This window comes from Lampris incognitus, chromosome 7 (assembly GCF_029633865.1).
Source record: "Lampris incognitus isolate fLamInc1 chromosome 7, fLamInc1.hap2, whole genome shotgun sequence".
NCBI classification, from domain to species: domain Eukaryota; kingdom Metazoa; phylum Chordata; class Actinopteri; order Lampriformes; family Lampridae; genus Lampris; species Lampris incognitus.
In genome coordinates, this window is record NC_079217.1 from 43,584,860 (window position 1) to 43,604,826 (window position 19,967).

General features: G+C 42.7%; 1 protein-coding gene across 2 annotated transcripts in view; it reads left to right on the plus strand.

Annotated features, from left to right (window-relative positions):
- sgcg (sarcoglycan, gamma) overlaps positions 1–14,601 on the plus strand; it is a 33,396-nt gene extending 18,795 nt beyond the window's left edge. For both annotated transcript variants that reach the window (XM_056283481.1, XM_056283482.1), the window contains exons 3-8: positions 358–462; positions 1,444–1,531; positions 3,402–3,521; positions 10,960–11,026; positions 11,427–11,550; positions 13,049–14,601. In XM_056283481.1, coding sequence (XP_056139456.1) covers positions 358–462; positions 1,444–1,531; positions 3,402–3,521; positions 10,960–11,026; positions 11,427–11,550; positions 13,049–13,216 — 672 coding nt within the window. In that variant the 3' untranslated portion in view covers positions 13,217–14,601. The remainder of the gene's footprint in view (positions 1–357; positions 463–1,443; positions 1,532–3,401; positions 3,522–10,959; positions 11,027–11,426; positions 11,551–13,048) is intronic.
- Positions 14,602–19,967: the final 5,366 nt, after the last annotated feature.

The window sequence follows — 19,967 nt, forward strand, 5'->3', positions numbered from 1 at the left end:
TTTTAACTTTAACTTTTACTATTAACTGTTAATTTTTTCCTCTTGCACCAACATACCAAGACAAATTCCTTGTATTTTCTTGTACTTGGCAATAAATCTGATTCTGATGTCCTTTGGCACTCTGAACAACTCTGTAGCCATGCGAGCTGATGAAATCAGAATCACTGACCTCCTTACATTTCCATACTCTGGATCATAGCCTCAGAGAAAAAGCTGTTCAGGGGATTTCTGTCTAAATACCTTAAGCTTTGTTTTAAGATCACTACTGGTTTCATGTTACATGCTATACTGGTAAGCATGTCTATTTCTAAACCGGTATCAGGGCTAAATGGATCTCCCGCTTGCTGCTTACTGCAGGAAGGAATGGGACTACTTCAAGTAAACTCAGATGGGGTTAAACTGGACGAGGGCGAGTCTGAGTTCCTTTTTCCTCTTTACGCCCAAGAGATCCACTCCAGACAAGTAAGATACCACACAATTTATTTTTCCTCATTCTGTAATTCTACCTCCTCCCCCTCCTCTGTCCCCTTCGTCTAATTTGTGCTCCCTCCACCGTCCTCTTCCCAGTCAGCACACACATGCTGAATGAAGCATTGTGGTAGCCAGTACTTCATTTCAGCTCGCTGTTCATCCACATTTAAAGTCGATAGTTTGTTGAATCCCTGCAAACTACCTTTCCTGTTAACTGCAGACACTGAGACAGTTTTGAAAAACTTTTGTCTCAGAATGGAATATTTTTGAATGTACTTTCTTGGAGTAGAAGAAAAATGTGTCTGAATGAAAAGTGATTTGGCAGTCCCTCACGGTATGCGTAGTGCTGCAGTGAGCTCCCTATTAACCTTCTGGATATTTGTAGTGGAAAGTAGTTTATAGTGCGTCTGCTCGCAGCAGATGGGAACACTTTGCTGCAGTTGTTTACATGTTATGGGTTTTTCTTGCTCGTTGCAGCATTTCTTTCTTTATGGGCGTCATTAAAAAACAATGTATTTCTTATTTATGAGCCACCAGGTTTACTAATGAACGCTATGGTTTGAAGAGATTTGGGAATTGTTGAGTCGCCAAGTATAGACCTACAATATAGTTTTTTTTTTCAGCAATTACATATAAACAGTGACTGGTTAAGCCTCACTGGGAAGACTAGTAAGAATTTCCATCACAACAGTGATTTTCTGTAGCACCTATAAAATTCTGCCTTTATTATGCATGTTTATATCATGTTTATCAAACTGTTGTAGGCCTAGCTTGAGTCATGATTTGTCCACTATTGTTTAGCTGTGCAAACCATATAAGTAATGTGTTTTTAGATTGTGTCGAACGTTTGAGCAAAATAGTGTTGTTATTTTTTTGTGACGGATATTAAGAATACTTTTCTATTTTCTCATCCATATTCCTGTGCACTTTGCACTGGATTACCATACAGTAACCACTAACTTGTTGTTTCAGGACTTTCCTCTCCTAGTGGGCTCTTCTGAAATGGTGTCCATCAATGCCCGCAATGAAACGGGTGATGTCAAAGGAAGCTTCTCTGTGGGTAAGATGCTGGCAGAGGAGACACATGCACACAGAAAGACAGCACTTGTTCATTGTCAGAGTATTCGTCTGATGTAGGAGGGTACCAGTAATGTCATTTAGACATGTCCCACGGGGTTTAGACTTAGACTGATTTTATTTGTCATTGCCTTATATGCATGTCTCATACATACAAGGGAACGAAATTACATTTCACAAGGACCTCAATGCCACATAAAAACAAATAACACACAATAAATATTAAAACAAAAAGGTGCATTAAAAACAAGAATTACTTCACAGACCCAAACATCACAAGCACACCTGACACGGACAGTGAGTAAGGCGGTCAGAAAGTCATTTTACGGGAGGTTTAAAAGAGGTTCAGGCTGTTGAGGAACCTCACAGCCTGAGGAATGAAACTGTTGCATAGTCTGGTGGAGGCAGCACAGATGCTTTAGGAACTTTAAGAAATACCCCCCCCCCTTTTACTTCCAATTGTACTTGGCCAATTACCCCACTCTTCTGAATCCATCCTGGTTGCTGCTCCACCACCTCTGCCAATCCGGGGAGGGCTGCAGACTTCCACGTCTCCTCCGATACATGTAGAGTCACCAGCCGCTTCTTTTCACCTGACAGTGAGGAGTTTCGCCAGGGGGATGTAGCACCTGGGCAGATCACGCTATTCACCCCCAGTCCCCCCCCCCCCAGAATGGGTGCCCCGACCGACCAGAGGAGGCGCTAATGCAGCGACCAGGACACATACCCACATTGCGTTCCCACCCGCAGACACAGCTAATTGTGTCTGTAGGGATGCCCGACCAAGCCGGAGGTAACATGGGGATTCGAACTGGCGATCCCCGTGTTGGTAGGCAACGGCATAGACTGCCGCGCTACCCAGATGCAAGAAATACTTTTTGGGGAAAGACCCATCAGTAGTATACTTTTGACTGTCTTCCCAAATTATTACCAACCAACAGACTTGTACTAGTTATGTCTGTGTGTTTACATGTAGGTGGCATCGATCCATCTAACAGTCATTCATCTGTTTGTCCATTTGCTTGTCTGTTCAGTCGTTTGCCTGCATGCATGTCCAGGTGCCTGTTCACCTTCGCACCTCTTCTACTACATCACCACATGAGCAGCTGGACGGGCGTGGAGCTCTTTTATTTTTTGTCCTTGGTGTGTCGTGAGCTTTCATTGGTGTCTGGTGACTGTCACATGGCCACAACATGGATACGTTTTAAGGCCTATTTTTTTCACTGTTTTATCACTATTTGTTACCATTGCTTCACTGTTGTTGCCTTCCATCCACATTAAGCCAACATTTTTGTCCACTGAAAACATCTGTTTGCAAACACTCTCCCAAGTGGATATGTTTGAAAAATCTGGTCTTGTGTTGTAGTGTGAACGAGGAAAACTGAGCTTTTTGAAAACGCCGATGTACGGTTGTCATGGCAGCTGGCCGCCACATTCCCAGAGGAGACGAGCAATTTTTTTTATTGTATTTGCATTTCAATGTGAACGAAAAACTTTTCAAAAACAATCTGAAGGGGCTAGTGTGGACAGAAAACTCTCAAACTGTTTTCGACGTTTAACATCCATCCAAACTGCTTATCCTGCTCTTAGGGTCGCGGGGATGCTGGAGCCTATCCCAGCATTTTTCAGTATATCTGGAATAGTGTGGACATTGCCCAATACAGTTTTCTCGGTACAAGAGCCTTTTTAATTCTTAGTCTATTTCTTCTTTTAAACCTGTCATATATTGTACTGAATTTAATGTGATTGTAATGTCTTCTGGGACTGAATTGTGATGTAGGGCTATGCAAATAAAATTTGACTTGACTTGATTTGACTTTTTTATTCAGTAAGTTCCATTGCTGTCATTGCAGGTCCAAAGGAGGCACAGGGACTTTTTCAGAATCTGGTCATTAATTCCAACAATGACAAGATGCTGTTTACCGCAGATAGTGAACAGGCTGAGATTGGACCAGACAAACTTCGTGTCACAGGTATGAAAATGTTATAGGCACCTCCAAACATCCTTAACCCATTGCTCTCCTTGAAAAATCTGGCAAGAAATTGATTGTTTTTGAAGATCTGAAATAAGGAAAATCATCAGATGTGAAGAGACCAACATCTATATATATATACCAACGAGTCGAGTAAGTTCTTTAAATTCTATAAAGAATTTACTTGACTTAATGGATTATTTTGCTCATTTGTTGAGCACTTGCCCTACCGTTGAGTGTTTCTTTTAACTATTTTAACAATTTTATGTGTACATTTCCGATATATAGATACATATACATACATATACATATATATACATATATATACATATATATACATATATATATATACACTACCGTTCAAAAGTTTGGGATCACCCAAACAATTTTGTGTTTTCCATGAAAAGTCACACTTATTCACCACCATATGTTGTGAAATGAATAGAAAATAGAGTCAAGACATTGACAAGGTTAGAAATAATGATTTGTATTTGAAATAAGATTTTTTTTACATCAAACTTTGCTTTCGTCAAAGAATCCTCCATTTGCAGCAATTACAGCATTGCAGACCTTTGGCATTCTAGCTGTTAATTTGTTGAGGTAATCTGGAGAAATTGCACCCCACGCTTCCAGAAGCAGCTCCCACAAGTTGGATTGGTTGGATGGGCACTTCTTTGAGCAGATTGAGTTTCTGGAGCATCACATTTGTGGGGTCAATTAAACGCTCAAAATGGCCAGAAAAAGAGAACTTTCATCTGAAACTCGACAGTCTATTCTTGTTCTTAGAAATGAAGGCTATTCCATGCGAGAAATTGCTAAGAAATTGAAGATTTCCTACACCGGTGTGTACTACTCCCTTCAGAGGACAGCACAAACAGGCTCTAACCAGAGTAGAAAAAGAAGTGGGAGGCCGCGTTGCACAACTGAGCAAGAAGATAAGTACATTAGAGTCTCTAGTTTGAGAAACAGACGCCTCACAGGTCCCCAACTGGCATCTTCATTAAATAGTACCTGTTAGAGCCTGTTTGTGCTGTCCTCTGAAGGGAGTAGTAACATACAAAAATTCGAAAACGTGTGATCGCTAACGGAGGTGCGACATTCAAAAATTCAAAAACACGTGATCGCTAACGGTCCAATTGGGGGGGGTGGGGGTGTTGGTATTTGTCTATTGTCATGGTTTATTTATAATTACAAAATAAATGCTTATATCTATGACTGCAACTGCTGGCCAATTCATTCCTGTTAGTCAGTGTGGACATTTGTGGTTTGCAAATGCTAAAATATTTTTCAGTTAGACATAGATCGCACATTTTACTACTGGTTGAATATGCTTTATTCTTTGAGGGGATTTTCCAGGTGGTAGAATAATTAATGTTTCCGTCCGCCAATGACCAAATATAACGGCTTAAAGATGTTACATTCTTTAAACGGTTGTTTCTGAAGCTACACATGTCTCTTTTTTTGAATGTTCCCTCTGTTAGACAGAGGCATGTCTCTATTTTGCCGTTGTCATTTCTCGTCACCGTAGCTTGGTAGATAACTCCCTTCCTTCGTCTGGCATTTTCCCTCGAGGGGGCACGAGTCGTTCACACGGCAGTTGCAGTTGGGCGAGTCCGATTGTGATGAAGGTGTCATTGATTTTTGTCATGATTCTTTTGCTGTGGGACGATATGATTTGTTGAATGTTAGGCATGCAGCTGTAACTAATTTTGATGGTGTTCCTCTTGAATGTCTTCCTCAGTTGATGGTCCGGGGTAAAGCACTTATCCAAAAGTTATAAAAACTGCTTACCGATGTTTGCGGCCACGGTATCAATGTAGGGTGGGGGTTGTACCAGGTGATGTTTCGTTTTCTGCTACGTTTGTTGATTTGTGCCATATTTGTGCCTTGCATGTGCCGTTACTAAGGTCCACTGAGATGTCCAGAAGGTCAATTTGTTTTTTGTTTGCTTCAATTGTGATTTTTAGCCCATTGTTTGAGAATATTGTGCAGATTATTTTCTTAATTTGCTCGACCTCTCTTGGTGTTTTGCTACAAATTGCTAGCCCATCATCCCTATAGAGTCCAACATTGATGTCCAGGTCCTGTAGCTGAGACAACAAATACATTCCAACTCGTTCACACGTTTCTACCCCGTCGAAGCTGCCCATGGTTACGTCAAATTTGCTATTACCTTTTTTCTGCCATGGCTTTCCATTGTGGTACAAAGGTGATTCTTTCGAGCAAGACAGAGACTGTGTGTTTGGCGGCAAAATCAATGGCTTTGGATAGTAACTCTTTGCTTATTGAGGGGTAGAACTCGCAGATATCAAAACATATAAATTTGCAGTTCTTCTTGTCAAATCAAATCAAATCAAATCAATTTTATTTGTATAGCCCAATATCACAAATTACAAATTTGCCTCAGTGGGCTTAACAGTAACACAACATCCTGTCCTTAGACCCTCTCATCGGATAAGGAAAAACTCCCTAAAAAACCCCTTTAACAGGGAGTAAAAATAGGAAGAAACCTCAGGGAGAGCAACAGAGGAGGGATCTCTCTCCCAAGACGGACAGCGTGCAATAGATGTTGTGTTCACGCAATTTACATAACACAACATTGAAAGAGGATAACAGAATTATAATGGACATAAAATTTATGAAGAACATGATGCACAGGATGCCAAGCAGTGTCCACGTGCCAACGGAGCAGTCCAGAACCCAAGCCACGCGACCAGCATCATCATGTACTATGTTCTTAAACCATTCTAATACTTGGTCCGTGTTTTTCCATTGGTTTACGGGGACTTTTTTCAATATTTGATTGTTCATGTTTTCGATGATTTTTTTTTTAACTTATCTTTCCGGTTTGGAGGGGTTGATCAGTCTACATGTTGGCTTGTTTAGAAAGTTGGGTCTGTGGTCCTTCAGGGTGATAAAGGCTTGGTTCCGGGCAGTGACATCAATGCGGTTGTCTAATTTTAGGTCCGAGGTGATTTCTTTTTTTGTCTTTCATTGTTACCTCTCTTTCGGCGATCTCTGCGGCCCTCTTGTATGATTTTGTGACGTTATTTTCTAGTAGGTCGCCATATTGCTCGGGTTTTAGTTTGTAAAAGTTAGTGGGTTTGTTGGCTGCAATGAGAAGCATTATCTTTTCTGAGTCATTGTGCAATTTCTTCTGTTATGTTCTAACTGGTGGTTTAAATGTGATGTTTTTAATCATTTCGAGCATGCCATCTTCAAAGAGTTTCAATTCGGGGATGGACGGCGGGGAGTTTGTAGATTTGAATCCATAATTTTGCTTGTCAATTGGTTTGTCGTCCGGATTTAGAAAGAGAAAAGCTCTCCATCTTACCGCTCTTATGAACGTCTCGGGTTTTGAAATAAGACACGTGGGGTAGTCTCTCTGCGTCGGTGCTGGTATGTTCTTGGTCGAGTAGCCGAAATGTACTTGGTCCATCTCGGTTTCAAAAGTGTTCCAACAAGATGAAGAGCGAAAATAACTGTTTAAAGAAACACTCAACGCTAGGGAAAGTGCTCAACAAATAAGGGGCAAAATAATCCAGTGAGTCAAGTAAATTGTTTATGAGACAGTACAAGCCTGTTTCCTGCCGTAAGCAATGATCAGCTGTCAATAAAGCTGCTCGGGAAAGAACGTACCATTTGCTGCCACGTCATGCACATCACGCGCACAACGTCCAATGGGGAAGGAGAGGTGTGACGTTCAACAATTCAAACACACGTGATTGCTAACGGTCCAGTGGGGGAGGGGGGGCGTATTTGTCTATTGGCATGATTTATTTATAGTTACAAAATAGGTGCTTATATCTATGTCTGCAACTGCTATATACATATATGCTGCAACCTGTTATAAATTTGTGCTGACGGCCTTTAGTAGAAGATAAAACAGTGACATTTCATCTTCATATACTTTACAGACATTCACAAATAAGGGTAGAAATGGATATCACGGTGTCCAGGTAGCGTGGCGGTCTATTCCGTTGCCTACCAACACGAGGATCGCCGGTTCAAATCCCCGTGCTACCTCCAGCTTGGTCGGGTGTCCCTACAGACACAATTGGCCGTGTCTGCGGGTGGGAAGCCGGATGTGGGTACGTGTCCTCCTCTTGTCAGTCGGGGCGCCTGTTCAGGGGGGAGGGGGAACTGGGGGGGAATAGCATGATCCTCCCACGCGCTACGTCCCCCAGGTGAAACTCCTCACTGTCAGGTGAAAAGAAGCGGCCAGTGACTCCACATGTATCAGAGGAGGCATGTGGTAGTCTGCGGCCCTCCCCAGATCGGCAGAGGCGGTGGAGCAGTGACCTGGGCGGCTCGGAAGAGTGGGGTGATTGGGGAGAAAAAGGGGGGGGGGTTTAAAAAAATAAAGAAGAAGAAACGGATATCATAAAAGTGTACATCAACATAAAGTGAAAATTAAGAATGTGTTCTTCTGATGAAAGAACCCTGGGAGAGAATGCCGAGAATTTATCAAAATTAGAATTAAAGGAGATTTATCACATTACACGAACAACAGAATTTGATCAAGTCCTGAAAAAAGTAATCCAGAAGACCATTTATTCTAACAGATGCATCCTCTCCCAATGCCTGAGTGGTCTATTCTGTCATGCTTGCCTTCAGGGTCTCTCAGCATCTAGTCAGTGTGTTGATGGTGTGTCAGCAGCTTCACACTGTGATAGCTAATTAGTGCCGAAGAGCCCGTCAGCTGCAGCACAGCCATCCTTTATTATGTCTGGCCCATTTCAAGCTATGGTGACCGTCAAGCAGTGACGGTCCCCATGGCCACCTTTACCAAAGAACTGTTTACCAAGTAAACATCCAAACTGTGGCTAGACCAGAGCCTGACCAGAGAGAGGTCAGAGGTTAATTGAGTTCTCTGTCTCTGGAGACAAACAGATGCATCCGCTGCTTGCTCTGGATCAATGCCCCGCCCCAGTTTCCTTTCTTTCCTGGGCCTCACCTTTGTCTTCCACTCTATTTTTATCGTGTCTAAATTAATGCTAATGATGATTGAACTCAGCCACTCTCATTCTCAAAAAAATAAACAAAAAAAACTTCATACAGAGACAACAGTACACTCCTCTCAGAGAATGATCAAGAAATCATTCTCAAAACCACTTAGAATAGCAGGGCCGTTCAGATTGTGTCACAAGAATAGTCAATCATATAAGATTATTTGTAATTTTCTCTCAAAAGGTCTTAACATTCTGGTGCTCATTGTATGGACTCGTGTGATAAGCCTCATCCGACTGGTAGCCCAAGATGTAATTATTCAAACCTGATGCCAAACCTGATGCCACTGGCTACTGCTGCACACCACGACCAACAGCTCAGCACACTTAGCATATACTTAGCATATATGGCCAGCACATGACCATGAGGCACACTTTATAGAAGGTTTATAAGTGGTTAACTGCATTACTTAATGAATGGTTAATAACTCATTTATTGGTGGGCTATAAATAATTAAGAAGTTGTATCCAGACACTGATGAAACAGCTTCGTGGGTTGCTAAACTTGGAGCCCATGAGGGAAGAGTCTTCATAGATAATCTCTTGTGATGAGATGAAGATAGACAAACAGCCTCACTAACCAATACCTGAAATTTAAGGCCCAACCTGGGACTTACCTGACCATATAAAATGGGTGTACATTTGCTTGTATAATTGAAGAGTTGGGCGGCACAGTGGCACAGTGGTTAGGGCAGTCGCCTCACAACAAGAAGGTCCTGGGTTCGAGCCCTGGGTAGTCCAACCTTGGTGGATCATCCTGGGTCATCCTCTGTGTGGAGTTTGCATGTTCTCCCCATGTCTGCGTGGGTTTCCTCCGGGGGCTCCGGTTTCCTCCCACAGTCCAAAGACATGTAAGTCAGGTGAATTGTACCCCCTATGCCAACCAGTCTTACCAAGGAAAATTCTGATGTTGTTGCCTTTGCCTCACTCATTGCCCATAGACGCATTCTGTTACAGTGGAAAAGCCCAAATCCACCTTCCGCTACCTCCTGGTTAAAGGATTTAATGTCATTTCTCCCATTAGAGAAGTCGAAGTATTCTTTAAGAGGCTCAACTGCTAAGTTCTACAAAAAATGGCAGCCTATTATCTCATATGTAAATTCTCTTAGCTCTCTGGACCCCAACTGATTATCAATGAATCCATTCCTTGAGGTGGGCATCCCGAGGATCCTTTTTATTGCACTGACCTCCCTACTTTATTTTATTTCATTTTATCAACTCCCTGTGTGTGTGTATGTGTGTGTGTGTCTTATTTACTTACTCAGTTCTGTATGTGCAATTTTTTTTCTTCCCTGTTTTCTTTAAGAATTTGGGATGGTTGGGGGGTTGGAACAAGGTGTTATTGTAGTTCTCTGTTCTAACACACCAAAAAAAGGGGGGAAATGTTGTGAAACACTGATCTGTTCTTTGTGTCTAACATGTATGTAACACTGGTTTCCAATAAAAAAAATTTTTTTAAAAGTCAGGTGAATTGGCCATACTAAATTGTCCCTAGGTATGACTGTTTGTGTGTGTGTCAGCCCTGTCCAGGGTGTCTCCCCGCCTGCCGCCCAATGACTGCTGGGATAGGCTCCAGCATCCCCGCGACCCTGAGAGCAGGAAGCGATTCAGCTAATAGATGGATGGATGGATGAATGAATGAATGAATGAATTGAAGAGTTGGAGTTGTAGTTTAAAAATAAGCGTTGTGTCTTTCTCATCTCACTGATTGAAAATAAAGGCCTGTTTCACTTCAGTGGTTACACACATGACCAATGTAAACACATTTTTTACACCAGCAGAACCAGCCTAACCCTAGCCTTAAGACTAGTCCTAACCTTAAGACTAACCCTAACATTAAGACTAGACGCTAGCCTTAAGACTAACCCGATCCTCAAGACTAACCCCAGCCTTAAGACTAGCCGTAGCCTTAACACTAACCCTAGCCTTAACACTAACCCAAGCCTTAACGCTAACCATAGCCTTAAGACGAGACACTTGTAACGTAGTTTCCATCACTATAGTGAAAGTTGACTTTTGTCTGTGCATTGCACAACATTTATAGTAGTGTTATTTGTGCACGACCCTCTGAGAATGTGAATTGGCAGGCGTTGCCGGTCACATGGAATTTCTGTGGAGACTCTCATGCTGATAAAATGTGGGCTCCCAACCTGGGAACCTACAAAATCCTCTTATTAATACATTATAACAAGATGTATAATGCACAGACAAACACGTTTTTAAGTCTTACTGAAGTGGTTAGTCAGTACTTATAGACCTTTAACAATGTCTGCCTTATTGTAAAGTAGTACCCATATGTGTTACAGTTGGTTTAAGTTAAATGTAATAGAGAAGAGAAAAGAAACCATGCTGGAGGTCAGTATTTAAGCTGCATACAGCAGAGTAACGTGTCTGTTTTATGTTTATTTGTGTATTTGTGTTGTCCACAGGTCCTGAGGGAGCGCTGTTCCAGCACTCCGTAGAGGTGCCGCTGCTGAAGTCTGAACCTCTTCTGATGTGAGCCCTGAAACCATCATGTATTGATCATGTCATTACACATGAATGATGAGCCCAGAAAATTATTTAATCATAGGAAAAGTATATGTTACACTGGTTCCAATTGCTGTAGTTCATCGGCCACTTCACGTGGTGGCAGAGAGTACACCGATTGCAAAAAAAAAATAAAAACTTAAAGTGTTTCTTCCCCCTCATCTGCATCTCCTCCTCAGTGACTGAAGTAGATTTACTTGGTGAAAGCTACAGAAAGACTAACATTGACCTGTATTCAGCTGGTCGGTCTGTTTCATGGAAAGAGCAGCTGCTTCTATGATTTTGTGTGCTCACTATAAAAAATAATAAAGAGTGAGGAATAGAAAGAGGATGCGTCGGTTTATAATAGTGCCACGTTTTGTTTCAGGCTGGAGTCCCCCACCCGTTCCCTCAGTATGGAAGCACCCCGGGGAGTTCATGTTAAAGCATTGGCTGGAAACATTGAAGTCGCCTCCAACATGGACGTTCTACTGAAGTCTAGTGAAGGACTGGTAAATCTAACCCCATTCACACATTCTCATAGCAGCTCTTTTGATCTGCTCTTGCTTTCATTTAGCCAAAATGTGATGTGCATGTGAGCACACATGCTCATAGTCAACAACATCCACCAGCAGCAGGAGCTGCCCAGTACCACCATAGCTTCCACTGGTGACCAGTGAGCAGCTGCACAGGGGCAGATGCAGGTTTAGGGTAGGTTGACAACAGTTTTGCTGTATCTGACAGTGGATATAGTACAGTCATGTATCCTAAAAATCATGCATCATTTTAGGATGTTTTCCCCTGGAGTCCCTCAGAGTTTGAAGTCAACATGCATTGTTTTTGGACAGGTGGATGGTAAACTGGGAATGATAGCAGCCATCAAGCTCAGCTCATACAAAACCGCCTGTTGCTTTTGTTGGAATAATGTATATAAATTGCCTGTACTTGTAAAGGCTCTTTCAGTTATTGCACTTTCAACAAAAAACTACATAATTTGAAACTTGACATTTGTCCAGTTAACTTAAATGGAGTTAGTCAGTATTAGTGAACATGAAGAGCTCTGTGCTACATCTTGACATCCTGTACTGGGACGCGTGTCTGTGGACTGCAATAACACAAGTACTCATTTGATACACACAACATCTGTTTGAGATTTTTACAAGATGTGGTCCAGCAGTTAGAGTTTGTTGGTTCAGTCTCTGGGTGAGTTATGCCAAACACGTAGAATATGTGAACCTCTCGGCGTTGCAGGCAGCATCAGAGAGAGGGGACAGTGGCTGTTGTAGGTACTTCTGTGGCACACTGACATCCCCTCTATGGGAGGTGTGTCTGTGCAACCTCACTTCTTCATGACACACCAACATGAAAAGGTGTGCAAATCTCCGTGAGCCAAACAAGGCTGGCTTCCTTATTTTATTTAGACTCAGACAACTGGTTTTATAGAGTTGATAATCGTTCCAAGCTAAAATATACCTTTATATCTTACTTTTCACTTCTTTCTAATTCATGCTCCTGGGATGCAGTACATTCATATGGCAACATATTTTCACTCTTATCTCTCGCTATAGGGGTCAACAGGAATATTAAATCATACTATATTTATCACCAACGGTGGTAGAGAAAAAGCTATTTGATTGCTCAAACCTACTGCTAATCAGTAGTATTTCAGCCAGAGGAATGTTGTTGGATCAAATTAATTTCATTCATCTCTGGCTACGGAGCACAAATTCCTTACAATACACTGCAGAAACAGCAATATTGTATGTCTCAATGTTAATGAACACAGCTGTTGATTGTGAAATGTAGAAATGAAGACCTATATGAATTAGCCCACGGTCTGTGTGTTGGCAGTCTTACTGCAAGAGGGCTGATGCTAAGTGAAGATTTTACTCCATTATTTTGCAAAACGTCGATGTGCCTTCCTCACCGAGACAAGTTTCCATAAATCCATTTGTACTTGCTGATTAAAAAGAGATTCCTTGTTCGCGGGTGGTGTGGTTTGTTTTGCAGCTGGTGTTGGACGCTGAGGTGGTGCGCCTGCCGAGCCTGCGTCAGAGCGGAGGAGGGCTGTCTGGAAATGCTCAGGGTCTCTATGAGGTGTGTGTCTGCCCCAGCGGCAAGCTCTTCCTGTCCAAGGCCGGGGTCACCTCCACCTGCAGCGAGAGCCAGGAGTGCTAGGTAGACTGACAACACAAGCGATTACCGCCTCGGTGAAAACACCCCAAAGCAAGTCTAGTGGGAGGCCCAAAAAATAAGAAGCACAACTCTTTCTATCTGGCCTGAGTCTCTAAAAAGCTTGTCAGAGCTTAGGTCATCTTTCTACATAGCACGCTGGATCTAAAAATGACCTTAGGGCTAAGATCCTTCTGGCAAATCAAAGACCCATACAAAACTGCCTGCAAAGTCAGACACATTTTGGGAAATGGATTGTGACATGTACTTCGGACCCTCTCACTATTCGATTATAACAATTTGGAGGTTTCAAAGTTAAGTGCTTACTCCTGCACTGGTGCCATTTGGATAGTTTTCTTTTTTTACACACAGTATTGTGGCTGGGCAACGAGGGGCTGGTGAACAGCTTACTTCCTATGCAATATTATTTTGTGGTGCAATAAATGAATGATACACATATCAAGAGCTTGAATTGTTCAACAAAATGTCCAAAGAGTTTTAACAGGATTTTAATAAGCATATGCATTTTGTTTTTTCCTGCAATTCACATTCAAAGCCTACATACCTTGCTCCAAGTGCTTGATGTGTGCTTTTAGAAAGCGAGGATTATATTATGTTATGCGTTTGCTGGGGAGAAAAGCATGATGAGAATTATTAGCATGTACATAATTAGTCCTTTCCGGTCCAGAGAATGCTTTATCCTGTTTAAACCTAGGTACAAAACTCGGCAACGGGAGACTGGATCTTGTTTCTACGGTTTTATGAAGACTTTATGATTACAACAGTTAAAATAAGCCCAAAATTACAATGGTCATTATTTTGACAGTAGTTTGTTTTGCTGGTTTTGAGCTCAGGTGTTTATGCTGTGCTTTGTCCTTCAGCCTGAAGTCATGCAAGTCATTTTCTGTTCATTACATAGTGGACACAGCTGTGTGCAGAGGCTCAGTAATGGCATTTACCAGCTACACATTACCTGCAGGACGTGACAGGCACAGCTAGGAATTACTGTTTGGCACAGAATACATAAGTAAACACAAAAAGACTTCTGACATAGAGCAGCTTAGAAAGTAGAAGCATTTTTGCACAATATCCACACCCCAGAAATCCTCTTGTTTTTAAAAAGAAAAGAATCGTCACACTTTTTGATCACAGGGAATAAAATCGGATGGTATTTCAGAACCGTTTTCACGCTGAGTGCATTCTGGCTTGTTGTGAGCTACGTTTCAGTAAACGTGGTTACACCTCTGTGGTGTTGTGTAGCTTTTTGTTGTGTGCATTCAAGAATTCCTAATTTAATATTTCCATATATTTTCTGGCATATTTTGATAAACTGTCGAATGTATTCATTCATTTTTGTATGTTTGAATAAACTGTTTGTGCTACTCTTTTAAGATGTGTCGGACGTGGTCTTTTTTGATGTACTACTTCACAAATCAAAGTCAACAAAGAAGAGTCAACCTTTCTGTTTCTTTTTTCAAACTGGAGCTCCACTGGGGTGTGTTTTCATCTTCACAGACTATATTTATATTCTCCGTCAGTCTTCCCTCCATCGCCCCAGTAAATCTGACGCCCTCTAGTGGAAGACAGCAGCAATGCACGCCAGACACAGCTCGTCTGGTGCCTGTGGGCTGATGTGCAGCAGCAGCAGCAGCAGCAGCAGCAGCAGCGTCACCGCTGATCTTCTCATCACGTTCAGCCAGAAAGGCACGACTGAGTTGTGCCTCAGTGTGCACAAACCGGCACATTGAAACTACACACCAAATGGCACATAGGCCAGTCATGACACAGGTTAAAACTGTTCAAATATATGGTTTTAGTTTTGCACATGGCTATAAAAATCAATCGACAATCCCACGATTTTTTAAGTAGAGGTTTAACCACAGCTATCTTAAAACTACTGGGAAGTAGTAAGTGATAAATTAACAATGTCTTGCATTGTAGGTCCCAGGAAAGGCCAGAGGTCTTTAAAAAGTATTGCTGGTAAGGGGTCAAGTAGGCATGTAGTTGGTTTAGAAGCTGACATGACATTAGTAAAAGTATCAAGAGAGATAGTCATAAAAGCTGTAATAACAGGGACTATCAGTGACTCATTTTATAGATATGAATTTGGTAAGACAGGATCTGCACGAGGGCGGCACGGTGGCGCAGTGGTTAGCACGGTCGCCTCACAAAGAAGGTGCTGGGTTCGAGCCCCAGGGTACTCCAACCTTGGGGGTTGTCCTCTGTGTGGAGTTTGCATGTTCCCCCCCGTGTCTGCGTGGGTTTCCTCCGGGAGCTCCGGTTTCCTCACATAGTCCAAAGACCTGTAGGTCAGGTGAATCGGCCATACTAAATTGTCCCTAGGTGTGTGTGTGTGTGTGTGTGTGTGTGTGTGTGTGGGGTGTGGGGGGGAGGGCCTGTGTTGGCTTGGTGGCCTGTCCAGGGTGTCTCCCCGCCTGCTGCCCAATGACTGCCGGGATAGGCTCCAGCATCCTGCAACCCTGAGTAAGGATAAGCAGTTTGGATAATAGATGGATAGATGGATGGTTGAATCCCATGCTGTGAAAGTGCGACTACCACCACAGACGCAGACCTTATGAGCGAGTTCCCATTCTGCTAAATGTTTTGACATGTGCAATGACATATAAATTCAGTGCTTGAATTTCAACCAAGCAGTCAAAATTGCAGGATAAAAATTAGTGTTTCCTTTTATGTTTGCAATGTTGTCTAAACATGTTTCCATCAACTGTATAATTCTCTGTACTTCAGTCAATCCTATGGTGAGTCTCATAAGAGGCAGCGACTCATGTCCCGCGTCGACAGACGGTGGCTGGTTGGCATATCGGACTCTTTCTGAGCTGAGCATAAACATTATTCATTTTCAGTCTGGATACAAAAATGTTAATTCAGACTGTTTAGAAAGTAATGAAAATAACCTGGCTCTATGGACAGCATATTCAATGAGTCCACGTGAATTTAGGCCAAAACCAAACAAAACATTTACTGTAGTTGAATATGCCCTTTGTTTCTATTTTTCAATCCCAGGTCATTGCCAATAATCAATGGATGTTGCAATTTATTATAAAGCCTGTTATCACCAAATAAGACAATATATAGAACGTGCATAGTAAGCTAATATTGAATATTTTTCTACTACCAAAATATTTTCATCAAATATTTCTATATAACAAAAATATTTCCATACAATTTCCCAGTTTGTCAGTAAGAGTTCTACTGTATTTTCCAAGATAAGCTCATATTTTCAGTTAAAGCTACCTTTTTAACTCATAAAAAGCTGACACAGTTTTTCAGGGGATTTATTACTTATGGCACAGTGTACATTGACATAGGATACACAAGGTGTTGTGTTATTAAAACGTATCCTCTCGGCTGACTCGCCTCAGACAGTGTATCAGTGTGATCAGACAACAGATACGAAAGTAAGACGCACAACAATTGAAATTGTATCATGTAATTACATTTACAATTTGTGGCCAGTTTATTTTGTAGTCCTGAAAATAATTAATGGTAAAAAAAAATATATCGAAATACAGCAGTACAAATTGACAAGCACCATACTTGAACCAGAAAAGGTTAATCAAACACGTGCGTGCACGCACACACACACACGCAGGCAATGTGTTAAAAGATGTGCCCAAGTATTATCATCACCCTGGCTCATTATTTGACCTAAATAACCTGCTCATGTCTGCATGTCTGCATGTCATGTCTGCATGGTGGTCGGTGTAAAAACTAAATAAGCTGCAAGTCATGTCTGCATCACATCCCTCCAGGTTTCTCCATCATTGCCCACATGAGCGTTGAAGTCCCCCAGCAGAACTATAGAGTCCCAAGGCAGAGCCCTATCCAGGATACCACCCACAGACCCCAAGAAGGCCGGATACTCCAAACTGCTATTCGGTGCATAATAACACACAACAGTCAGAGCCTTCCCCCCAGCGACTCACAGTCGTTTTGAGGCGACCCTGTCATTCTCAGGGGAGAACTCCAGCACGGCGGCGCTCAACCGGGGACTTGTGAGTATCCCCACACCCGCCCGGCACCTATCACCATGGCCAACTCCGGAAAAGTCCAGCCCCTCTCCAGGAGTTTGGTACCAGAGCCCAATGTGTGGAGGTGAGCCCAACTATATCTAGTTGGTACCAGAGCCCTATGTGTGGAGGTGAGCCCAACTATATCTAGTTGGTACCGCTCCACCTCCCGCACCAGGTAGAGGTGACATTCCACGTCCTGGGGACAAATCTGCGATGCCGGAAGTCGGCACACCCCGGTCCCTGCCTTTGCCTGCCGCCTAGCTTGCGTTGCACCCTATCCCAATGCTATTTAAAAAGGGGGACTGGAGGGTGTGCTCCAATTATTGGGGCATCACATTGCTCAGCCTCCCTGGGAAAGTCTACTCTAGGGTGCTGGAAAGGAGGCTCTGACCGATTGTCAAACCTCAGATCCAGGAGGAACAATGTGGATTCCATCCTGGTCGTGGAATACAGGACCAACTCTTTACCCTTGCAGAAGTGCTGAGGGGTGCATGGGAGTTTGAGCAGCCAGTCTACATGTGTTTTGTGGACTTGGAGAACGCTTACGACTGTGTACCCCGGAGCAGTCTGTGGGGGGTACTACGGGAGTATGGGGTACCGGGGCAGTTGCTACAAGCCATCCGGTCCTTGTATAACCAAAGTGAGAGCTGTGTCCGCATTCTCGGCACAAAGTCAAACACGTTTTTGGTGGGTGTCGGACTCCGCCAAGGTTGTCCCTTGTCTCCGATTCTGTTTGTGATATTCATGGACAGGATCTCAAGGCGCAGCCAAGGTGAGGAGTGTGTCCATTTTGGGAACCTCAGAATTGCATCTTTGCTCTTCACAGATGATGTGGTTTTGTTGGCTTCATCAGAACGTGACCTCCAGCATGCACTGGGGCGGATTGCAACTGAGTGTGAAATGGCTGGGATGAGAGTCAGCACCTCCAAGTCTGAGGCCATGGTTCTCTACCGAAAAATGGTAGATTGTTCACTCCAGGTTGGGATGAGTTGTTGCTTCAAGTGAAGAAGTTCAAGTATCTCGGGGTCCTGTTCAAGAGTGAGGGTAGGATGGAGCAGGAGATTGACAGGAAGATTGGTGCAGCATCAGCAGTAATGCAGACGTACCGGACCGTTGTGGTGAAGAGGGAGCTGAGCTAGAAGGCAAAGCTCTCAATTTACCAGTCAATCTTCATTCCAACCCTCACCTATGTTCATGAGCTTTGGGTAGTGACTAAAAGGGTGAGATCGTGGATACAAGCAGCTGAAATTAGTTTCCTCCGTAGGGTGTCAGGCTCACCCTTAGAGACAGGGTGAGGAGCTCGGACATCCGGAGGGAGTTCAGAATAGAGCCGCTGCTACTTCATGTCAAAAAGAGCCAGTTGAGGTGGTTCGGGCATCTGATTAGGATGCCTCCTGGATGCCTTCCTTTGGAGGTTTACTGGGCAACTAGGAGGAGACCCCGGGGTAGACCCAGAACTTGCTGAAGGGACTACATGTCCAATCTGGCCTGGGGACGCCTTGGGACCCCCCAGCAGGTGCTGGAGGGTGTTGCTTGGGAGAGGGACATCTGGAGTGCCCTACTTAGCTTGCTGTCACCGCGACCCTACCCCAGAGAAGCGGCTGAAGATGAATGAATGAATGAATCATGTCTGCATGGTGTTCAGTGTAAAAACTAAATAAGCTGCATGTCATGTCTGCATGGGGGTCTGCGTGTCATGTCTGCGCGGTTGTACATATGTGTAAAGACAGATGGCTCCTGACTGATTGGGTTGAGTTAAACTGTTCGCTACACTACCTTCTCTGTTCAAAGCATCGTTTTAAAGAAGGACACTGCTCTTTCACAATTAGAAGTTCCCAGAGCACTTGTTTCTACATTAAATGATTGTGAGCCAAAATAGTCACTGGACAATTATTTACAAAGCTAACATAACAGCAAAGACGAGGTGATTAAAAATATAAATAAGGGTTTCTTCTACTCTGTTCACAGTTGGGGTTCTCCCTACTTGCTGGGGTGACACAAGCAGTCTACAAGTGCAAATGCATGATTACTTTCAAGAAAGTGCTTTATCCTTTAACAGGCAATTGGTTGTTACATAATATGTACAACTTTTACAGAAAATAATATGAAATTAACCGTCAAAATACAAAATAAGTAAAATGTACAAGTACAAACATGACTGCAATGTCCTCAGTTTGATTAGAGATCTTGCACATAGGACACATTGCATTTTAACTTTCCTTATATTTGACATTTATACAGTCAATAAACAAAAGGTTCCATTAGATGTAGATATAGTACAATCAAATGGTTGTCTGTGGCAGGAAAATATACTTTTACAAAAGGTAACGTAAAAAAGCAGCATAATATTTCTATTCTAACGGAGAGCAAATATATCAACATGGGGACTTTTGGTAAACAAAATTTCCACTGAGGCATTTGTATCCACAGCATTTTGAAAGAGATGATGTATTTTTACATAGATTGTGGCAATATATACGTCAAAGGTAGCCTACAAATGGATAAGGGGAGTCATACATTAATAATTGTGCATGGGCCTCAGTGCCACCACACAAGTAGAAACTGCATATGTACCATAAGCTGCCAGCTGGGTATTTGAATTTGCCTCAGAAAAGAATATAAATCATTTGTATTGCACACAGCCACTACTTTCCTCTTTCACAGAGGATCTATGCATATTTTCTTGATTAAATTAGTATTTTTTCATTTGTATGAAGACAGCG